At 45.2% G+C, this 19,208-nt stretch overlaps 1 protein-coding gene across 1 annotated transcript in view; it reads left to right on the forward strand.

Annotated features, from left to right (window-relative positions):
- The window catches only part of SMARCA2 (SWI/SNF related BAF chromatin remodeling complex subunit ATPase 2), a 185,551-nt gene that overhangs the window by 139,607 nt on the left and 26,736 nt on the right, over nucleotides 1-19,208 (forward strand). Inside the window, exons 29-30 of the mRNA XM_040449259.1 lie at nucleotides 7,712-7,929; nucleotides 16,530-16,583. Coding sequence (XP_040305193.1) covers nucleotides 7,712-7,929; nucleotides 16,530-16,583 — 272 coding nt within the window. The remainder of the gene's footprint in view (nucleotides 1-7,711; nucleotides 7,930-16,529; nucleotides 16,584-19,208) is intronic.

The raw sequence follows: 19,208 nt of genomic DNA on the forward strand, positions 1-19,208 counted from the left end.
CTCCGTCTCTCACCTGTATCCTGAGGACACAGTACTTGCCTCACAGTGTCGTTGTAACGATTAAATGAGCAAATGTATGTAAAGCACTGAGTGCCTGGCACCTGTGTCAGCAGTATGTGTCAGGGTTTGGTGATGCTGCTGCTGCTGCTGGTGATGATGGTGGTGTAGGGGCATTAGAAGTATCCACCATGCCACGTATCTTCAGAGGGGTTGGAAAGGAGACTCTTTGCTTTACCAGATGGCCCCAGGCTACAGTGCTTTTGATTTCTTGTACTGTGTTCCTTAGGTGTTCTCTGCCTTAACTGGGCTATTACTGGTCTTGGCCTCTGCCTCAGGGGGAACAGGCACCCTACTCTGAGCCACACTTTTGTTGGATTTGATGCTTTTCACCCAGGGCGCATTTATAGCCCAAAGAATTTGTCTTGATGCAGTTTGGAAGCCCGGAGGAGGGCTCTGTTGCTTCTGGATGGCCTGTCCCAGGCAAGCCCGTGAGAGAACCATTTCTTTGGCTGGAGGACCTCCGAATGAGGTTCACTCCGGTCATTGTACATGACCTGTCTCTTTCAAAAATATCACATTCTTCTTCCTTTTTTTTTTTTTTTTAAGTTTCCTTCTTTCTTTAAACATTTATTTTTGAGAGAGAGAGAGAGAGAGAGAGAGAGAGAGAGAGAGAGAGACAGAGCAGGGGAGGGGCAGAGAGAGAGGGAGACACAGAATCCGAAGCAGGCTCCAGACTCTGAGCTGTCAGCCCAGAGCCCGACGCGGGGCTTGAACTCACGGACCGCGAGATCAATGAATGACCTAAGCTGAAGTCCAACACTTATTGAGCCCCCCAGGCACTGCCAGTTTAGATATAGATATAGATATAGATATAGATATAGATATAGACATATAGACATATAGACATATAGATATATAGATTTTTTTTTTTTGAGAGAGAGAGAGAGAGAGAGAGAGAGAGAGAATGAAAATCCCAAGCAGACTCCGCACTGTCAGTGCATACCCCGATAGGGCTTGATCCCACAAACGGTGAGATCATGACTTGAGCTGAAATCAAGAGAGTCACAGGCTCAACCGACTGAGCCACTCAGGCGCCCCCATCATGTTGTGCTTGGTAAGCATTGAAATTGTACCACAGTCTGTTGTTACCTATCTTTGGCGTCTCATTTTTTATTTTAACATCCTGAGAACCCCAAAGTGCGAAGTGACCCGGGCCTCCCTGAGAAGCCTTCCCTGGGGCATGAGTGGGTTGCGAGTTACAGTAACTGATAAATGGTCTCAGGAGAAGAAAGCAGAACTGTGTTTCTTTTAATTCTCTGTCGTTTCTCTAAGCCTTTTGCTGGCTCACAAATTCTCTCGGCTTCTTTATTCCACCCAAGGGAGCTACAGCATCGTGCGTGCCTAACGTGTGAGAACAAAGGTGTCAGTACATCATGTTTGTAACGTGGTAGGGTCTACAGGGCCACCCTCTACTAACTCTTAACAGTCACGTTCTGAACAGAGTACTGTGCTTAATATTCCCCAGAAGGTGCCCTCTGGGTTCTTAGTTGATCCTGTGACTGAAATACTTTTTGTGCTTCCTTAACTTTTTTTTTTTTTTCCCTCTTCCCACCCCACAACGGCTTTGACCTGAAATAGGGGTCTGATTTGCCTTCTCTCAATTGTATACGCACGCCTTTTCCCCCCTTCCCCTAGGTGTCTTTAGGTAGCTTCCTCAGGGCATTAGGGGGAAAGAGCACCTTGGTTCACTTTCGCAAAAGTGATGGAAAGTCACTGAACAGAAATTTAGGTTAACAGAGGCTCCACACACTCGCCCTTAATGGCCAGCATTGCCCATTTCAGTCTCCAGCACCCTGGTGCCTGACGAACGAGTGAAGAAATGAGGGTCCAGTGAATTAACAGGACATCAGTCAATTGCACCACAGTGACAAAGAAAAAAGAAAAAGCCAGCATGATAAAAACAAAAAAACAAAACCCTTTTAGATCAATTCATCTCTCTCCTTGAATATTTGAGGCATTTGTTAACAAAACTATGAAGTTTGTGGATAGGTAGGTCCTTCTCTACAGGTGTATTCTCACATCCTGGGTATTTCCTTAATAACACATGAATGAATAAGAATTTTTGGAAAGGCTTCTAGTCACTAGTGAGGGCAAGACTGAACGTGCTACCTGTTGAAATGCTATAGGGTCTGAGGTCGGAAGGAAAGCCAGCAAGATTTCTCTGGTATTGTGTGCTGTGTGTGAAGGTGACGGGAACACGTATGAGCCTGCAGTTGGGTTTGTTTTGTTTTGTGTAATATTTACAGAGTTTATTCCCCCCATCCCGGGACTTTTTTTTTTTTTTTATTGTTGTAAAAAACACATGTGAAATCTGCTACCTTAACCAGTCTAAGTGTACATTTTAGCAAATTTGCTGTGCATTCATCACCGGGAGATGCTGCAGAATGTTTTCATCATCCCAAACCAAAATTCTGTACTCATTAATCAATAACTCCACACTTTCCCCGACATTCATTGCCTTGTGACCTCTGTTCTTCTTCCTCATGTAAGTTGAATCACACAGTTATCTGTCCTTTGGTGTCCAGCTTATTTTACCTTGGGAGTTTGATTTCATGCCTAGTGATCTAACAGGTTGCTTTCGGGGATGGTAATGATCAAAAACTTTAAATGGCCCCAGGAGCACCTGGGTGGCTCGGGCGGTTAAGCGGCTGACTCTTGATGTTGACTCAGGTCATAATCTCACAGTTTGTGAGTTCAAGCCCCTTTCGGGCTCTGTGCTGACAGTGCGGAGCCTGCTTGGAATCCTCTAGCCCTCTCTCTCTACCCCTACCCCACTTGTAGTCTCACTCTCTCTCTCAAAATAAATAAATAAACTTAAAAACAAACACACAAACAAAAACCTTAAAATGGTCCACGGCCCCGCGTCCAAAATTCTGTATCCAGAAGTACCATGGTCTTTATTAAACCAGGTGGCTGAAATGGGCTGGCATTTTTAGAAGGAGTTCCAGAACTCCATGTTCAATTTGTTGCTGTTATTAAAGATGCCTATTGTAAGAAAATTTCCCGTGAAATCTTCAAGTTTCTTTAAAAATCCACTTTTTGTTTTGTTTTGTTTTGTTTTGTTTTGTTTTTTTGGTCATTGCTGCCGCTGGCATCATTACCTGTCTTACTGGCTTTCAGGGTCTCTGCAGGGCGTGAGGGAGGTTTAGCCTCCCCTAATATTAGAATCAAGTTTAGCAGCCCGTGAGTGGTCTCCAGGAAACATTCCTATTGATATGTAATTGTCCTAACCGCTTGCCTTAATGCTTAGCCCTCAATCTGTAACCCCACCCCCACCCAGGCAGCATCTAGGGTCCTCTTTGGGACCCTAATTCAAGTTCCTAAGGGAGGAGGACCCACCAAGAGAGCCAGAGCCCTTGTCCGTAGGCAGAAACGTGGTATTTAAACAGCAGAGCTGGGTATGAGAATACTGGATCTCCCATTTCCTATCCAAGACATTTCCCATGCATTGTCTTGATGTCTTTAGAATTACTCCTTTTGATTCTTCCTAAGATGGTCTGTTCCGCTGCTGGGTCCGTGCCCCTCTGTGTGGTGGGCTTCGAGATACCGGGGCCGAAAAAGGCGACCACAGTGAAACAATGCTTCCTACTTGCTTGTGGCTTTTGTTTGCTTGTCTCTGTTTACCTATTCCCGGGCATGGATCCCTTCTGTTCCGCCGGGTAGGGCTGTGAAGTCCTGTAATCACAGCACCCCCTTGCAGCGCGGGGAGAGCAGAGCAGGGATAATGCCCACTCTGCCGACCGTCTCTCTTCCCCTAAAAGACACGGCATGTGTCGGGATGACAGGGGCACCACCAGACCCACGTGTGGTGACTGATTCCTCAGTCGAGTCTGCCATGTGCCTTGCAGGCTGCAAAAAGTGTTTGCTCGGAAACCGCTTACCCTGCAGGACTGGCTCCTGCGTTTTGTTATCAGAACCTACATGCTGCTTTCTTAAGAGCTAATTGAAGAAGGAGCCAGTCTTTATCCGGTTCTGGTGTTGTGAAAATGTATTCTTTAAAAAAAAAAGAAGAAGAAGAAGAAAGAAAGAAACAGAAAGAAAGAGAAAGAAAGGTGGGGGGGAGAAAAGGTTGCCATCCAGTGGAGGAAGGAGTAATTCCCAGCTTCATTCAGGAAAAACACAGGCTGGAATATGCTTCACTATTTTAACTTGGCTGGGGATTTTTATCACCAGAAGGGTTTTTTTTTTTTTTTTTTTTTTTTTATAGTGACATTCGGAGCCAAATGGGTGCAATGTGCCTTTAAGGAAAGAAGTGCCTCACCAAACTTCGCCGTAGTTGTATCTCACCGTTCGGAGAGGGAAGGAAAGTGTTAATTTCTTATTTGTACACTTTTTTTTCCCCCCGACTTCCTTCCTATTCACTTCATTAAATGTAGAGGCAGTTCAGCATGGGAGCCGTCTGTATGTTGAATTAGGGCTCGCACTCTTGCCCAACACGTCACCAGTCGGAAACTGGGGGTTTGCTTCTGTGATTTATTTCATTATTGTGCTGGTAAAAGGTTTGGAAGGGCATTCTTTTCGGGGTAGTACTTTAGCATTGTGTAGCAAGTTTTTTTTTTTTTTTGGTGCCCCCCCCCCCCCTCGCCTAGCACTGAGTTGAGTCTGTTGAGCCAGTGTAATAAATAATTTTTTTAAATAAAAGAACAGTTTTAAATTTCCATGAATAATTTTACTTACATGCAGGAGTAATCTTACTCCACTTCTTTAAGTGCGAAAAGCACTGGGAAATATTTAGTGAATTGATTTCCATTAGAAAAAGACCCTTAGAAATCCCTGAACATACAGTACTGCATATGGATGTGTTTGGGGTCTTCGGGGAGGAGGGAAGATGTTTTGTAGCTGACGGCATTCCTGCATAAAACCTTAATTTAAGGGGAATAATGGTCAGTACTTTGTGTGTTTCCTTGTGATTCCAAAAATCTAAATTTAATAAGAATCTGCACGTATGAGCAATTGCAATAAACATTGTTTCATTAGTTCCTTTTTGCTATTTGTTTTCGCTTCTTAGCTATTCCCAGATTTAGAGATTGATAAATCCAAATATCATAAGCTTATGCTTTGTTCCGTTTCCCCCCCCCCCAAAATTAAGGGGAGAGGGTGAGAGTAGAAATATCCTTTTCACAACTTCCCCCTCTTCATGGATCCCACTGAAAAGAAAAACAATGAAAAATTTTACAGCACGAAACTGAAAGGGAAGTATCACAGTTGTTCGGGATTTTCTTTAAAGAGAAAAATGACATTGTATTAAAATGTTTGAACTTGGGAAACATGCACATTGCTTTTACCGACATGCATTTAATGAAAAAATTCTTTTATCCAAAAAAAAAAAGATCATCTGAGATTGCTCCAAAAACATGCAGCCTGTTTTTTTTTTAAAGGCACTAAAATGAGGTTTAAGATACCAAAAAAAGAAAAAAAAAAGCTTAAACTGTTTTAATTTTTTTTAATAAAATTGAATATTAATTTGTTTCCTTACTGGCTTAATTGTTAAAATGAGAGTAAGAATCAGAAATCATCTGAGCTAAAAAATCTCTAATTCTGCTTCCTGGAATAATAAGGGGGGAAAAATATGATAAGTAGTTGTCAATATTAAAACAGGCTGAAGGAGGAAGGCTTCGGGCCTTGTAGTAGGTAGAATGAAACAGCAGATTTGAGTATCCACAATCCTTTCAGTATTAAATTTTCAGTAAAATAAAATTACTTGTATATGAAAACATAGCCTTTCCCCAGCTCTCTTTTTTTTCCTGATCAGCTGATGAAGAGACTAGCAGCTCGCTGCTTTGCTGGCTTGTTAATTTTATCCCCACTAACTGTGATTTCCGATAGCCGGCCTGCCGATAGTGGTAAGGTAAATATCCTTTTTCGTTGCCGTCTTGAAGATTCAGTAGAACTACATCCCAGGCATGTGTAGGTGTGTAACACATCAAAAGCCGGTGTTCTCCGTATTTCTGTGTGCAACTGGGTGCTTGAGGAGAGCATTACCATTAACTGTTGACAGCCTTGCATGCTGTATTTATTATTAGCATGTTCAGTCCTCAACATTTGCGGGACAATTTCCTTTTCTTAATCTTCGCTTAGCTGCAGTGTGTTTAGCTGTATAGTTTGGGTGTCCTGCTTTTAGGCAAATGAATATTAATGAAATAATGTGGAAGCTTTTTTTTTTCCTCTCTCTCTCTCTCTTTTTTTTTTTTTCTTTTTCCTCATAACTCATCAGATCTCGCCTCCTTCATAGTGGTTATCTGAACACTGTAGGATCGTGATGGAAATTGTCTTTTGATTATTAAGGCCTAGCCTCAGACTGTCCCTTAGGATTCTGTCTGTGTGCATGTTGCTTCTTCGGGTTTGCACATTGGAAGATGCATAGAAAACATTCTTTTAATCCCACTAGCATTTTTAACATGCCAGGTTGTTTTGTGTTCTGCACCAGGTTTTCTTCATAAAACCTTTCTTTTTCAGGAGGCATTGTACACAAGTGAAAGAAATTATGTCTGAGCTGTAATCACTCTTTATATTGATTGTTATACTCACATGATCATAAATATTAGCCATGTTTGGTGCTGTGGAGAAATGAAGGTAATTGCTTTATGATTAGGGCTCTTTCAGCTACGAGAAAGGATTGATTAGCATTTGCATACTGGAAGCAATATTGAGAGCCAGGAGGAACAAATAACAACATCAGTTTATTTTGTGTGAGAAAGCAATCTTGAAATGCAATTTAAAGGTCTTTAAAAATTTTTTTTCTTTTTCATGGTCAAATTGTCTTTTATCTGTTTTGTTTCGGTTTTTTTTTTTTTTATTGCAGTTTTTCTTTATTTTTCTTAAGTTTTGAGATTTACCAGGGGGATAAAAAAAAAAAAAGTTTAAACTTCTGGGTCTGTCACATGGATCTTTTAGCCATTTACGAACAGGTTTCTTTTATACCTGGTTGTTTTTATAGCTATTTTATTATCTCTCTGCATTAGTGCTGCTGGCTCTGGTTTAAAGCAAGCGTTTGCAGGTAATTGGAAAAAAGTGTTTGTTGTCTGTGAGTGTGTGTGTTCTTTATCAGATGATTTAAGTGCATTTACCAAGGAATGTGGCTTTGTACTTCCTGTTTCCTTGTTTACTAATTGCTACGTTAGAACAAAATCTGGATGGAATAGGGATTTATGCCGTGAATCATGAGTAAATTGATGTAAAAGCCCAGAGAAGGGTCAGAGCTTATATGATCGTAAGGATGTATTCTTAGAGGAATTTTTTTCTTCACCCACCTCTTTTTGGTTTTGTTTTGTTTCTGTTTTACCTTTCCCCCCTTTTATAGCAGTAAAACAATTCAGGTCTTTTTCTTATATTGAGCTAAAATTTCATTTGGATTCAGCTACCTTTCAGACACTTCACATGTGTCGCCCTTTTTTGTATTTGTCATTTCTTCTTACTATTAGTGTTTCCTGCCCTCGCTGTATTTTGTTCCCAGATTAGACTTGGCTTAAAGAATTATTTTATCCAATATGGCGGTCTTCCCTCTTCTTACTTGACTGATTACTGTTAACTTGTATTTTTAATCTTATTTTTGTTAGTTTTACTTGATTCTCATCACTCACCTTGGCTTTTTAAAATTTTCTTGATTAATCTCTTGTCTTGAATTTTCCTCCTTCATTCCCTACTACAACAGGCCATCGAAGACGGCAATTTGGAAGAAATGGAAGAGGAGGTACGGCTCAAGAAGCGGAAAAGACGAAGAAACGTGGATAAAGATCCCGCCAAAGAAGACGTGGAAAAAGCTAAGAAGAGAAGAGGCCGCCCTCCAGCTGAGAAACTATCCCCCAATCCCCCCAAACTGACCAAGCAGATGAACGCAATCATTGATACCGTAATAAACTACAAAGACAGGTGAGTGTTTCACTCCTACAACTTGCTCCCCTCCACAGAGACAGAGTTGATACTCACTACCGAGCAAGATGTATTTTAAGGCATGCACTGGGTTGTGAGGTTCTTTCTGCTTTGTGTTTCATGGCTTTTGCCCAAAGGTGTCAGAAACCTCGTCGTACCATTTTCACAATGGCTGCCATTGCTGTTTTGTGTGCTGTTTTCCAGGCATTGTTGAGGATATTTGAAAATAGTGTAGGTGACAAAAATTAAAAAGACAGTCTAAACTGGAGGAGTCAGGACTCTTAAGGATCTGTGAAATACCATCATCCTGTTTGTAGAAGGACTGGAATGACATCGTGAAATTATACTTCTGGGTTGAGTTGTTTGGGAAAGAAGAATCCTAGCATACTTAAGGTAGATATTTCGTGTCGAGACTCTGTCGAAAACCAAAGAGGTGCTTCGTCAGAAATACCATTCCTTCTTTCCTTCCAACACACTTGTATTTCTGAGCCCTCGTGTGAGCAACATCTCCTCCTTCCTAATGACACTGCATAGACCACATGGTTTTCTGGCAGATGTACCTCGTTTTCACAGACCTTTTCAGTGTGAGTGTGGAGAAACGCACGAGGGACATTATCATCCCCAGACCTGTGTCGGTCAGCCCGACACAGTAGATAAACTAGTTGGGCTACATTTTGGTTAGTTGTTTTGGTTTCTGCTTGATAATCATGTGATGCAGTTTTCATAGAAAGATCACATCTCGTTCCAGTTGAAAAGTTGATAGGAAACAAAAGAATTAAACACTGTATTTCTCGCAGTTGTACAGCGGCATTTAATCCGGTTTCGGTTATTTTTTTTTTATTTTTATTTTCTTACAGTAGTGTTGCTCCGTACACCCAGGAATGTTTAACACACATAACGAAGTTGTGATTTTAGCTTTTCTTTGCGACTTTAGTGCTCGTTTTCTATCAGGAAGAAACCTCCTAATAAAGATGAAGTCGTGTAACCAGGAAGAAACTTTCCACTGAGAGGTTCTATTGTTGGGTCTTCATTACATTATCTGTAAGGAGTTTCCAGAAATGGTGACAAGTGGTAGCAGGAGGTGTGTGTGGAAGAGTCAGAATTTCCTGCCCTTCTTTGTGTTGCAGAGTTTTTAGGTTCTCTGCTTACTATTTTTACTACTTGTCTTTGTTGTTGTTGTTGTTCTTTTTTTCAGTGCATCCCCTTGCATATTTCACACGTGGCAACAAAGAGCAGCCCCATTATATTGGGTTTGGAGAGGCCACTCATTGACACGGGGGGGGGGGGGGGTGACAGCCATCCAGAAAGGAAGATTGGCCCACCAGTCCGTTCTTTGACCAGAGCGAATGGGCACACGCTTCCTCGTAAGCCAAGAATCAGTAACTCTGTCAGGTAGTTCTGTTCGCCCCCAGCCCTCCTGGAAGATATGCCACAGGCAGGAACGATTTCCGGGAAACCAGCTTGGACAATGACGCCTTATTTTATCAGACGCCTTATTTTTATCAGTAATAATAATAATAATAATAATAATAAAATAAGTAGAGAGGATCACCCTGCAGAAGCCTCCAGCTTCTCTGCCTTTGTCTCAGGAGAGCAGAGCGCGACATCTGTTACTCTGACCAGGTGCGCCTTGGTATTTGACAGGCATCTTGCTCATAACCTGCTGAGTGGAGTCTGGGGTGGCAGGAGCACTGCGCAGAGCCGAGAAGAGGTTTAGGAGCTAGGCCTTTTATTCCAGGTGACGTCTAGCTCCTCCTTTAACGGTGCAAAAGAGGTCACCAGCTGGTGGACCACAAAGTGCCCACAGCCTGATTAATTTCATGATTCATGTTGTTGGGTCGGGGATGGGGAGAAAGCAAACACATAAAACCCGGAGAGACTTCTTATAAACTTCAGGTGTTCTCCGTCCTTTTAGAAAAACCTAAAAATCATGCAGCGTTCTACCCAAGTTTCCCCAAGGTGATAACGGGTAGGAGTGAGGAGATGGCTCCCCATCGCCCCCACCACGGGCTCTCCTGCTCCAGCTTGCCGCAGCCCTCCCCCCGACCCGTCACCCTGCTAAATCATCCTTCTAGTGTGGGGTGCCACTTACTATTTATCATCGTGCTTTCCCGCCCGGCCCACTTGACTCATTTATATCACCTGCTGGCTCCATAGGCTTCTGGGTGTTGCGCTTCCTGGCATAGATAGCTATGGGCTGACTCCTTTCCTAGAAACCACCACAGAAGAGGAGGTTAGATCCCTTGCGCCTCAGCTGAGCACAGCACCGTTGCTGATACACAAGCTCTTACGTGGGTTCAGCTTACCTGTGTTTGAATCTTAACTCCAGCATTTATCTACTACCTGTGGGGCGCTCGGGCGACTTCCTTAACCCCTCTGAGCCTCACTTTCGCCATCCACAAAATGGAATGATTACCGTACCTGCCTCCAGAGGTGTCAGGCGAGTTGGAGGAGTTAATGCAGGCCAAGCTGGCTTGCTGAGTCGTTTAATTATTAATAATCAGCCTTTCAGACTACTTTTAGCTCATCAGGTGGGTAAATGGAGCTCTGAGCACTTGAAAGTAAGCGTCCTTGCTAATACGTTTTCTATTCTTTCTGTCCCCTCACACTCTCCAAAAACAGAAAACACAGTTTCACTGGGACTGATTATCGAACATGTCTTTGGTTGTATTGTAGGGAAAGAATATTTAAATATTTTAGCATTCAGACACCGAGTACTTTTTTCCTCCTGTTTTCTCTGGTTTCAATGTATTTATTTAACTCTTCCTTGCAAAGTACCCTCTTAAGGCCCGTTCTGTTAGCCCACACCCACATTTAGGTCCCTTCTGGAGAGTATGGGCCCCTTTCCCATTGCTGCATGTTTCATGTATATTTCGTGTTAGTAGTCTAGAAAAAAAAAAGCACTTATTGTGAATATTTCTGTGTTTTATTTCTCTTCCCAAACTTGGTGCTCAAGTAGGAGGTGCTCAAATTAGGAGGGCCTTAATTGGATACATTGTTATATTTTTGTTGGTTTTAGAAAAATACTGCTGGGAAATGTACCTACCCCTCCATGTGCTGAGATTTTTGTACGGTTAAAGTCAGCTACTAATATAGTAACTCAGCCTACCTGTGCAAGAAATACCACCTGTACTAACTTCCCTCCCCTTACCTCAAGTGTTAGGGTTCTGACAGTTGTACAGATTAGCGGTGTATTAGATAAGAATTGCCATCTATATTTAACTGATATATAAGAATTAATTAGCTCTCATGAGACAGTTTTTTCAAAGTTCTTGCATGATTCTGGGACAGATGTATCTTTCTTTTTTATGAAGAACTAGGATAATTTAAGCATCTATTTATTGCCTTTGTTTTCAGTGCCAGGCTTTTTTTTTTTTTTTTTTTTTTTTTTTTTTTTTTTTAAAAATTTTAATAATTTAACCCTTATTTTTTTTTTTTTTTTTTTATTTCTAGTTTTTTTTTTTTTTTTTTTTTTAAGGAGGATACTTTTTAAAATGTGACCCCAAAGAGCCAGTAATTTTGTGTGTTTCACAAATGTAAAATCCTTCTGCAGTAACTGCTATTTAAAGTTAGAACTGGTCAGCTATAGCTCATTGCTACTATTTTCATTCCCCAAATCAAGTAGTGTTAGAAGGCTTTGTTTTGACTTGTTATGATAAGCCTTGTTTTCTGTTTCCATCGGAGGCTTTTAAGAATCCTGTTCTAACATTATGTACTATTTAACCTAAGATGCTATTCCTTTAGAAAAAGGATCCATCCCAGTTTGCATCCTTACCCTTTAAAATTACCCCTGGGATGAGATCTAGAATAAGATAGTGAAGGGTAGGGGCTGGGAGAGCCATCCCGAGTCTAGAGACGTGGCTCGTAATTGCTTGGATAATGGAAAGATCTAGAGGGATTCGGGGTCCTCGCTCTCCCTGGCTCACCTTCCCACAACTCAGATGTGCCCCCCTCACCATCTTTGACAGACTGCCATCCAGCAGTTATGGACCCTCCCGAGAGTTAGTGCGCTGTGTCAGGGGGCAGTTAACGACACTGACGTGCAGCTGTAAGCACGACAATCCCTTCCTATAGGATTCAGCCCTTCTGACTTCTGGGTGTTCTACTTGGACGTTCAGAGAGTATGTCCGTCCGCATTCTGAGCAGTGTCCTTTGGGCACGGCTGTCCACCTCAGGCCATTCTCCTTGAGGCTGACACACCTCCCTTTGCTCTCAGAGTGCTGTCTAGACCTACACCATCCTGGTCCCCTTCCTTAGGCACATCTTACTTTCTTAGTGTCCCATTTAGAATAGGGCACCCATACCTCCAAAGGTATTCTGATGGCTAATTGCGGGGCAGTGAGCTTCCCTGGTCTGGATACCAAAATTCTGTTACCCTGCCTCAAGAGTGTCTTAACTTCCTCCAACAGCTCTGACACATGAACATGGGAAAGCTCCCCGGCCCCAAAACGTGTAGAAAGCTCTTTCTGCCCTTGAGTATTGCCAAGGTTAGACGTCAACTAAGCGCTTGATTTTTTTGAACCTGTATCTCCCGACTTCATTCTTTCCCTTATGCAGCTCCATTTAACAGATTCTTGTCCCATTTTTCCAGTCTACTATTATAACATCATTTTTATGCCTTTTTAAAAAAGCATGTTTCCTTGTGTAAATCATTTCGGGTTTTTTGTTTTGTGGGGTTTTTTTTTTTTTTGTATTTTTGCTTTGTTGTTGTTTTTTTTCCATCAGATTTGCTATAAGCTGTCTAAAAGGCAAAGGACAGATCTCTGTCATGTGCACCTGAAAATCACTTCAGGTTGACATAAATGTATTAACCATTAATCCTTTTTTTAAAAAAAATATATTTTTTAATGTTTATTTTTGAGAGAGAGAGAGAGAGAAACAAAGCACAAGCGGGGGAGGGGCAGAGAAAGAGGGAGACACAGAATCCGAAGCAGGCTCCCAGCTGTCAGCACAGAGCCTGACGCGGGGCTTGAACTCCTGAACCGCGAGATCATTACCTGAGCCAAAGTTGGACACTTCACCGACTGAGCCACCCAGGAGCCCTTAAACAGCAATCCTTAAAGTTGATTAGCCGTCTGTAGTGTCACAGGACTGCGCCATCGTGTCCCCCACTCTGTCTGTCCTTTCTCAAGTTTATTGAGAAAGGTTGAAGCCAAGAGATGCCACATTGGTGGCCTCTCCAATCTATCCACCTAGAAACCCCGCCGAAAGAATAAAATGAGGTTAGCTTGCCATGGCTTTTTCTAAGAGACCCCCTACTAGTACTTAAGTGATATTATTTATCTTCTCTAAATAGCCCCGTGGCATCTGAATAATTTCCTCTAACTTTTTATGGAGGGTCCTCATCAAGCTTAGCAATCTCAAGTCTCCTTGCTCATTTTGACATGGGAACGCTGGCTCTTACCTCTCATCTTCTGACTCCACTTCTGTTCGTTGTGATTTCTTAAACGTTACTAGAAGCAATCTGCACAGTGCTTCAGGATGTAATTAGTTTGCAACTGGATACTTGAACTCACGTGAAGCGCCTTCTTACGCCTGGTCGACAGTCCTGTCCGTCGGTGGCTTTTGTTCAACGTTTATTGCGCCTGACTTTTCAAATCTGAGCATTTTCCTCATCCCTGAAGAATCTGGAAATGGAAGGTGAGGTTGTGTCCTCTCTTCCCTCCCTGACAATTGTCTGAAGACTTGGCAGGAGCATCCTACGATGACCCGCCTCGCTGTCTGCAGAGGGCTGGGACTTGACGTCCAGCTTTGCGGACGGACACAGGGAAGAAGTGGGCGAGGCGGAAGAAACCTGCCTGGCTGGTCTGATGGGTGGACACAACCCTGGCCCACAGTGAGGTGATGGGGGTAGGGCTGGTGACCACTGGGCTGCTTCCTCCCTGGCCCTGTTGAGGCTCCACTGTCCTCCCTAAAGACGGACTGTCGTCATCTTGACCCGAATTTGCAGAATCCTTCCTGATAGGTCTGAGAACGGTGGAAGGTCTTGGCTTGTTCTGAATTTCAACTCACATTGTAGAAAATCATTTATTCATCCTGGAAATATTTATGGCATCCCTCCTGTATTTCCAGCCCTGTACTGCAGAACAGGGCCAGAGGGTAAAAAGCCAAAAAACAAAACAAAAACAAAAAAACTCATAGTACTCCCCCCCCTCTTGCTCACGGTGCATGCATTGGAGGAGGTAGACAGTCTTCCTTCCAGGAAGGAGGTGGCCAGCCAGGAGAATTCAGGGAAGCAGGGGGTCATGTGAGCCTCTTACACGAGGGCACGATGACATTAGTTCTTGTGTAGGGTCACTTTTTAGAAGAACAAAAAACTATCATTATAAAGACATTTAACCTGGGAAAGGAGAACCAGTGTGCCATTGCTTGACATTTCAGCTCCTTTCCAAGGACAGGGTAGACCGCAAGCCTTAGGACTAAATGTACCGTTTAATTCCTTTACATGCTGAAGTTGGGTGGGGCATAGCCCTCAAGTTGAGTAAGGCCGAGCTGCTGGTTTTGAAGGTCCCCATCTGATCAATCCATTCTCCAGAAGGGATGGGTTCTCGTTAAAAAAAAGAAAGAGAGAGAGAGAGAAGAAAGAAAGAAAGAAAGAAAGAAAGAAAGAAAGTAAGTTAGTTGCCTGGTTTTGAGGTTTTCTCTCAAGTGCTTGACCTGATGTGCATTTACTGTGTGTGTTTGGGGGGGGGGGCTGGGGGGAGGTGCTTCCCACACTGATCACCCTCCAGAGGCTTCGATCCAGGGCGGGCTGTTCACACCACTGTTGGGATTGTCTCACCAACACAGATTTGTAGTAACAGTATTTTTAAAGCCAAATCCGTGTCCCTGCACTCTTTTTTTGTGGTTTTTTGGGTATCGTGTACCTTTCTTCCTTCCCCCAAGGTGATCAGACGGCTGACCCGTGTAGATCTGTCCCCCTGCCCTCCTTATCCGAATCATCCGAAATGATCCTACAGGGACCTCTCTTGTTCAGAGCCTCGCATCTCCCATGAACTGTAATCTTCGTTAGTTTCAGCTCTCAGCACCTTGCCCGTCGTCCTCTGAATTATTTACAGCATGTTCTGTAAAATGTCTGAGGGAGTATTTACCATTCCCAGGTTTCTCTGCCTTCCTAACGACATGTCCTGAGACCACGTGGTCTGGTTTTGGCTTCTGTATCCCTGTGGTTAACATTACCATCAACCCAGTGTCCCAAATGAGCAGCACAAAAAGTGTTCCCAATTCTGTGCCTTCGTTCTGATACGCGCTCAGGTACAAAGTTCCTTTGACACGCACCCCAGCACCTCTCCCGGGTACTCCGTCTTCCATCGCCCCACATGCTTCTTCACTAGTCCCTTACCGTGTCATGGGAGTCCCGGCCTGGGGCAGCTGTGTGCTGCCTGTGTCCCCTGCCTCCAATCTGTCCCTCATCCTGCCTTTCCGGGGCCTGTAGCTCACTGTCGCACTGTCGTGTAACTTTGCAAGGCTTCCCATTGCCTCCCCAAGTGCGATCAAACTTCTTAGTGCAGGGAAAGCTAGTCTTCCATAGTCTGGCCTTAGTGACCTCCCAGCTTCATTTGCCAACATGTCCCTTCCTGTTCTCCCTTTTATTTTAGACATTGCAGCTAATGCCCCCCCCCCCCTTTTTACACTTCTTCTTGGTTTATGCCGTTCCTTTTGTGCGGTGCCTCACGCCCTCCGAAGAGTGGGAGTGGCTCTGAGAAGGGATTTTATGAGCGGCCACACTCAGCCTGCGGATGCTAGAGTAAGGTCTGGACAGGATGGAAGTTTTTTTTTTTTTTTCCTGCGATTTCTCACACCCGGCCACTGCTCTGGTTCCCGCCACATAAAGGACACCAGGGTAGCAGTTTCAGAGTTCTCGATGGAAGAGGCTTCTCTAGAGGCCCATAGAAGGGCCGGAGACCTCAGGTGGCCATTTATGGTCCTTTCCAGTCCAAATGACTGACTTGAAGAGAAGGGAGGTCTGGGAGGCGGAGCCAGCTACCTGGGTGGCGTGCAGAAATCAGGGCTGGCTGCTGCAGCAGCGTGCAGTGTGCTATTCAGTTTCCACTCCAGCTTTCCGAGGTAAGTACTAGGCCCGTTTTATTTACACGTGAGAAGCTAGCTCGCCTCGGATGGTAAAGAGCACTCCGGTAAGGTCATGCTCCCCCACCCCCTGCAAATGCTGCCTGACTTGCCCCCACTGCTTCTGGAGCAGTGCACGGAAGCTGCACCCTAATGCTCACATCAAACATGAGCAGAGGGAGCAGGAACCGGAGTAACAGGCATGTTCGCGTTTAAGAGAAGCAGGAAATGTCTCAGAGACGTCACGAAAAAGGTTTTTTCTTTTCTCTCCATTCCTCGAAAACTCTGTGTGTGTGTGTGTGTGTGTGTGTGTGTGTGTGTGTGTGTGTCAGAATGCGGTTCCACACATAACATTGTGTAGTTTCCCGCCCCCCCTCCCAAATCCTATGAGTCGACAACGCGGGCAGGTAAGCAGTCTGAGGCTTGGAGAAGTGACAGGAATCTCCCCAAGGTCACCCACCATAGGAGGAAGAGCCGGACTGGGACTCGAACCCAGGTCTTCTGACTCCAGTGTTCTTTCTACTCTACCGCAGGTGTAACGTGGAGAAGGTGCCCGGTAATTCTCAGTTGGAAATAGAAGGAAACAGGTCAGGATCTGTCTTGTATCCCCTTGTCTCTGAATACAGGTATCCGTCGGGACGGCAAACAGCCCATTGCTCCCCTAGCCTCCCGACCACACCCACTTGGGGTGGGAGATGGAGAGGCAGATATTCCAACCCCCCAGCCATGGCTTTTGAAGTTGTTTGTGCTGCGCTTAGGTTGGGGTGTGTCCGTCCTGTAAATGCCCTTCTTAGAAGGGCCGTCGGGAGCCGCCTGCCTGCCCACCTCCCCTCACAGATGGGTTTCTCTTGCTTCTCCCTCCCTCGGGCAGCTTCTGTCTTACATCCGTGGGCCTCCTCACTCCGTGCTGCCTTGCTGTAGAAGCTTCATGAACAGCCCGTCTGCTGCGTGGCTCTCCTGCAGGGTGTGAAGAAATGTGTGCGTGCACACAGTGTGTCTGATGTTCTGGAGTTAACCCCAGTGTGCACGGGGTTTGCGCCCTGCCTGTGCCATCTGGGTGTGCCTGCCCCGTGGTCCTAAGTGTCCCAAGCCAGTCTGTTGGACTTTTGCGGGCTTCTGCTGCTGCAGGTGGAAAACAGATCTGCTCTTTCTCGTAGGCATTTCCTGCGAATGCGGTGACGTTGGTCGTGAAAGGGAAGGGGGGGATGTACGTGATTTCTCGGGGTTAGGAACGATTAGTCCTACATTGAAGATGTCTTTCTGTCAGCTTGAACTTAAAAAAAAAAAAACAAAAAAACAAAAACACGGGTATGCCACTTGCTCAGCCATATTGCCCTTGTGTCGGTTGACCCTGCAACGCCCTTTACGGCATTTTCCCCCACTAGTGTAGGATCCAGTCTAGGGCCAGGAGGAAGCACTGAAGCCTCCTCCATCCGGCATTCCAGAATGGGTGCCGATCCCCAGTTGTGTGTGTAAGGAGATTAAACGTGGGAGTGATTCGTGCCTACCCGCGTCTGTGTGGGGATAGAACTGTTGTCCCAGACGGTTGATTTTTGATCATTCCTATTGGTGTTCGGTAAACAGTGTTCAATCCCAGAAGCCAGACAGACACTCCAACCATCATGTGTTAACTGCAGGATGTTAAGAATTATGTTACATTTTGGCCATTATGAGAAAGAACGCAGTCCGGATTTGCATTTTGGGATTGCAATAACTTGACTTCGTTAGTGTGGTCCGTTTAAATTCGGGCGGGAACGTCTTGGGTAAACGTTTCCACCTTCACCACCCCGTCCCCCAACGTGAAGAGGTGGCCTTAAGGTCTAAATGGCACCATGTGGCTAGACGCCCAACCCAGGAAACAAGGACAGACATAAGCTCCTTTTCCCTCTCTAACATCAAAATGGTCATGTGACCGTGAAAAGTGGATTGATCACAACTTTAAAGGGTATTGCAAGCCTCCAGTGTCACGCCTGGCCTTTTTGCAGAGAGGATATGGCTGCATGTAGTTGGGACCTAGATAAATACGTTTTCACTGAAGGCACGTTTAAACTAATTTCCAGAGCCACAGGGAGGGGCTCGACACTTGCCTCCCTCCAGGCTCTGGCATCTTTCTCGTCCCTTACTGCCCCATATGCTGTGCTTTCCCATAAGCCCCCGAGTTTATGATGTGTGTTGTTCAGAGGCTGTGTTAGGGTGAAAGTGGTGTTTGTGCGTTCAGAAGAAGGGCTGAGCATTTTCCATGTCTGTCTCTGTGCGAGTGTCGCAGGTGGGGGAGAAATGACTAAGACGGAACGCCTTAAAGCCTAGTTGGAAAAAGCGATCAAGGAAGAACATGGACACGGTGGGAGTACACAGCGTGTGTATACACGGTGGGAGGGGACGGATGGGGCGGGGGCGGTGGACGCGTCAGGTCTCTGTGTGGGCCTAGTGGGAACCCCGAGGAGAGTGTAGGGGTGGTGGGCGAGGCAGAGGCACCCAGGCCCACATGCGGGGGCAGCCCTGGCCGTATGGAAACGCAGCCCCCCCCCCCCCTAGAGACCACGTGATCCCAGTAGGCCTGGACCACGCCGTGCGGGGGATGGGGGTCTCGCGTGGGGGCGGTGGGAACGTGACTGACAAGATTCCAGAGCAGGTGTGAGCGAGGAGAACCCACGGACAGCCCTTGGGTCTCTGTCCGTGGTGGTGAGTCTGCGTGGTGCCACTCAGGAATGTGGGTAGGAGGAAAGGACGCACGTGCGTGCGCACGTGCGTGGGTGCCGCGTGCATACCTACCTACCGTGTGCGTGCATGCATACGTGCGTGTGTGTGTGCGTGTGCGTGTGCGTGTGCGCGCGTGCGTGCACATGCGACTACCCAGCCCACGTACTCCATCCCAGGAAATCCGATCCCACTCTGTGGCTCTTCGCAGCCCTTGATGTTGTGATTATGTTGCTAGTATTGACCATCCTTCCAGGACCAGCCAAGAAGCTCTTTTAGAGGAAATTTGTTTTTAGCAACGTCAGCACCCGACATGCTGCATTTCTTTGAATAGGGGAGGAAGGCTATGACTGTGGATCTCGGGCCGAAGCACCTTTGCCTATAGTAGCTCTAATTAGATGATGGCGAAATTGCCATAAAATGGTAGTGTGACCAAGTGGACACATTTGTAGAAAAATTCATTGGAGGTGAAGAGCCTTTCCTCGTGCATTCCCCATATCGGACGCTTCGGGCTC

This window comes from Herpailurus yagouaroundi, unplaced genomic scaffold (assembly GCF_014898765.1).
Source record: "Herpailurus yagouaroundi ecotype Mexico unplaced genomic scaffold, PumYag 199, whole genome shotgun sequence".
Taxonomy (NCBI): Eukaryota; Metazoa; Chordata; class Mammalia; order Carnivora; family Felidae; genus Herpailurus; species Herpailurus yagouaroundi.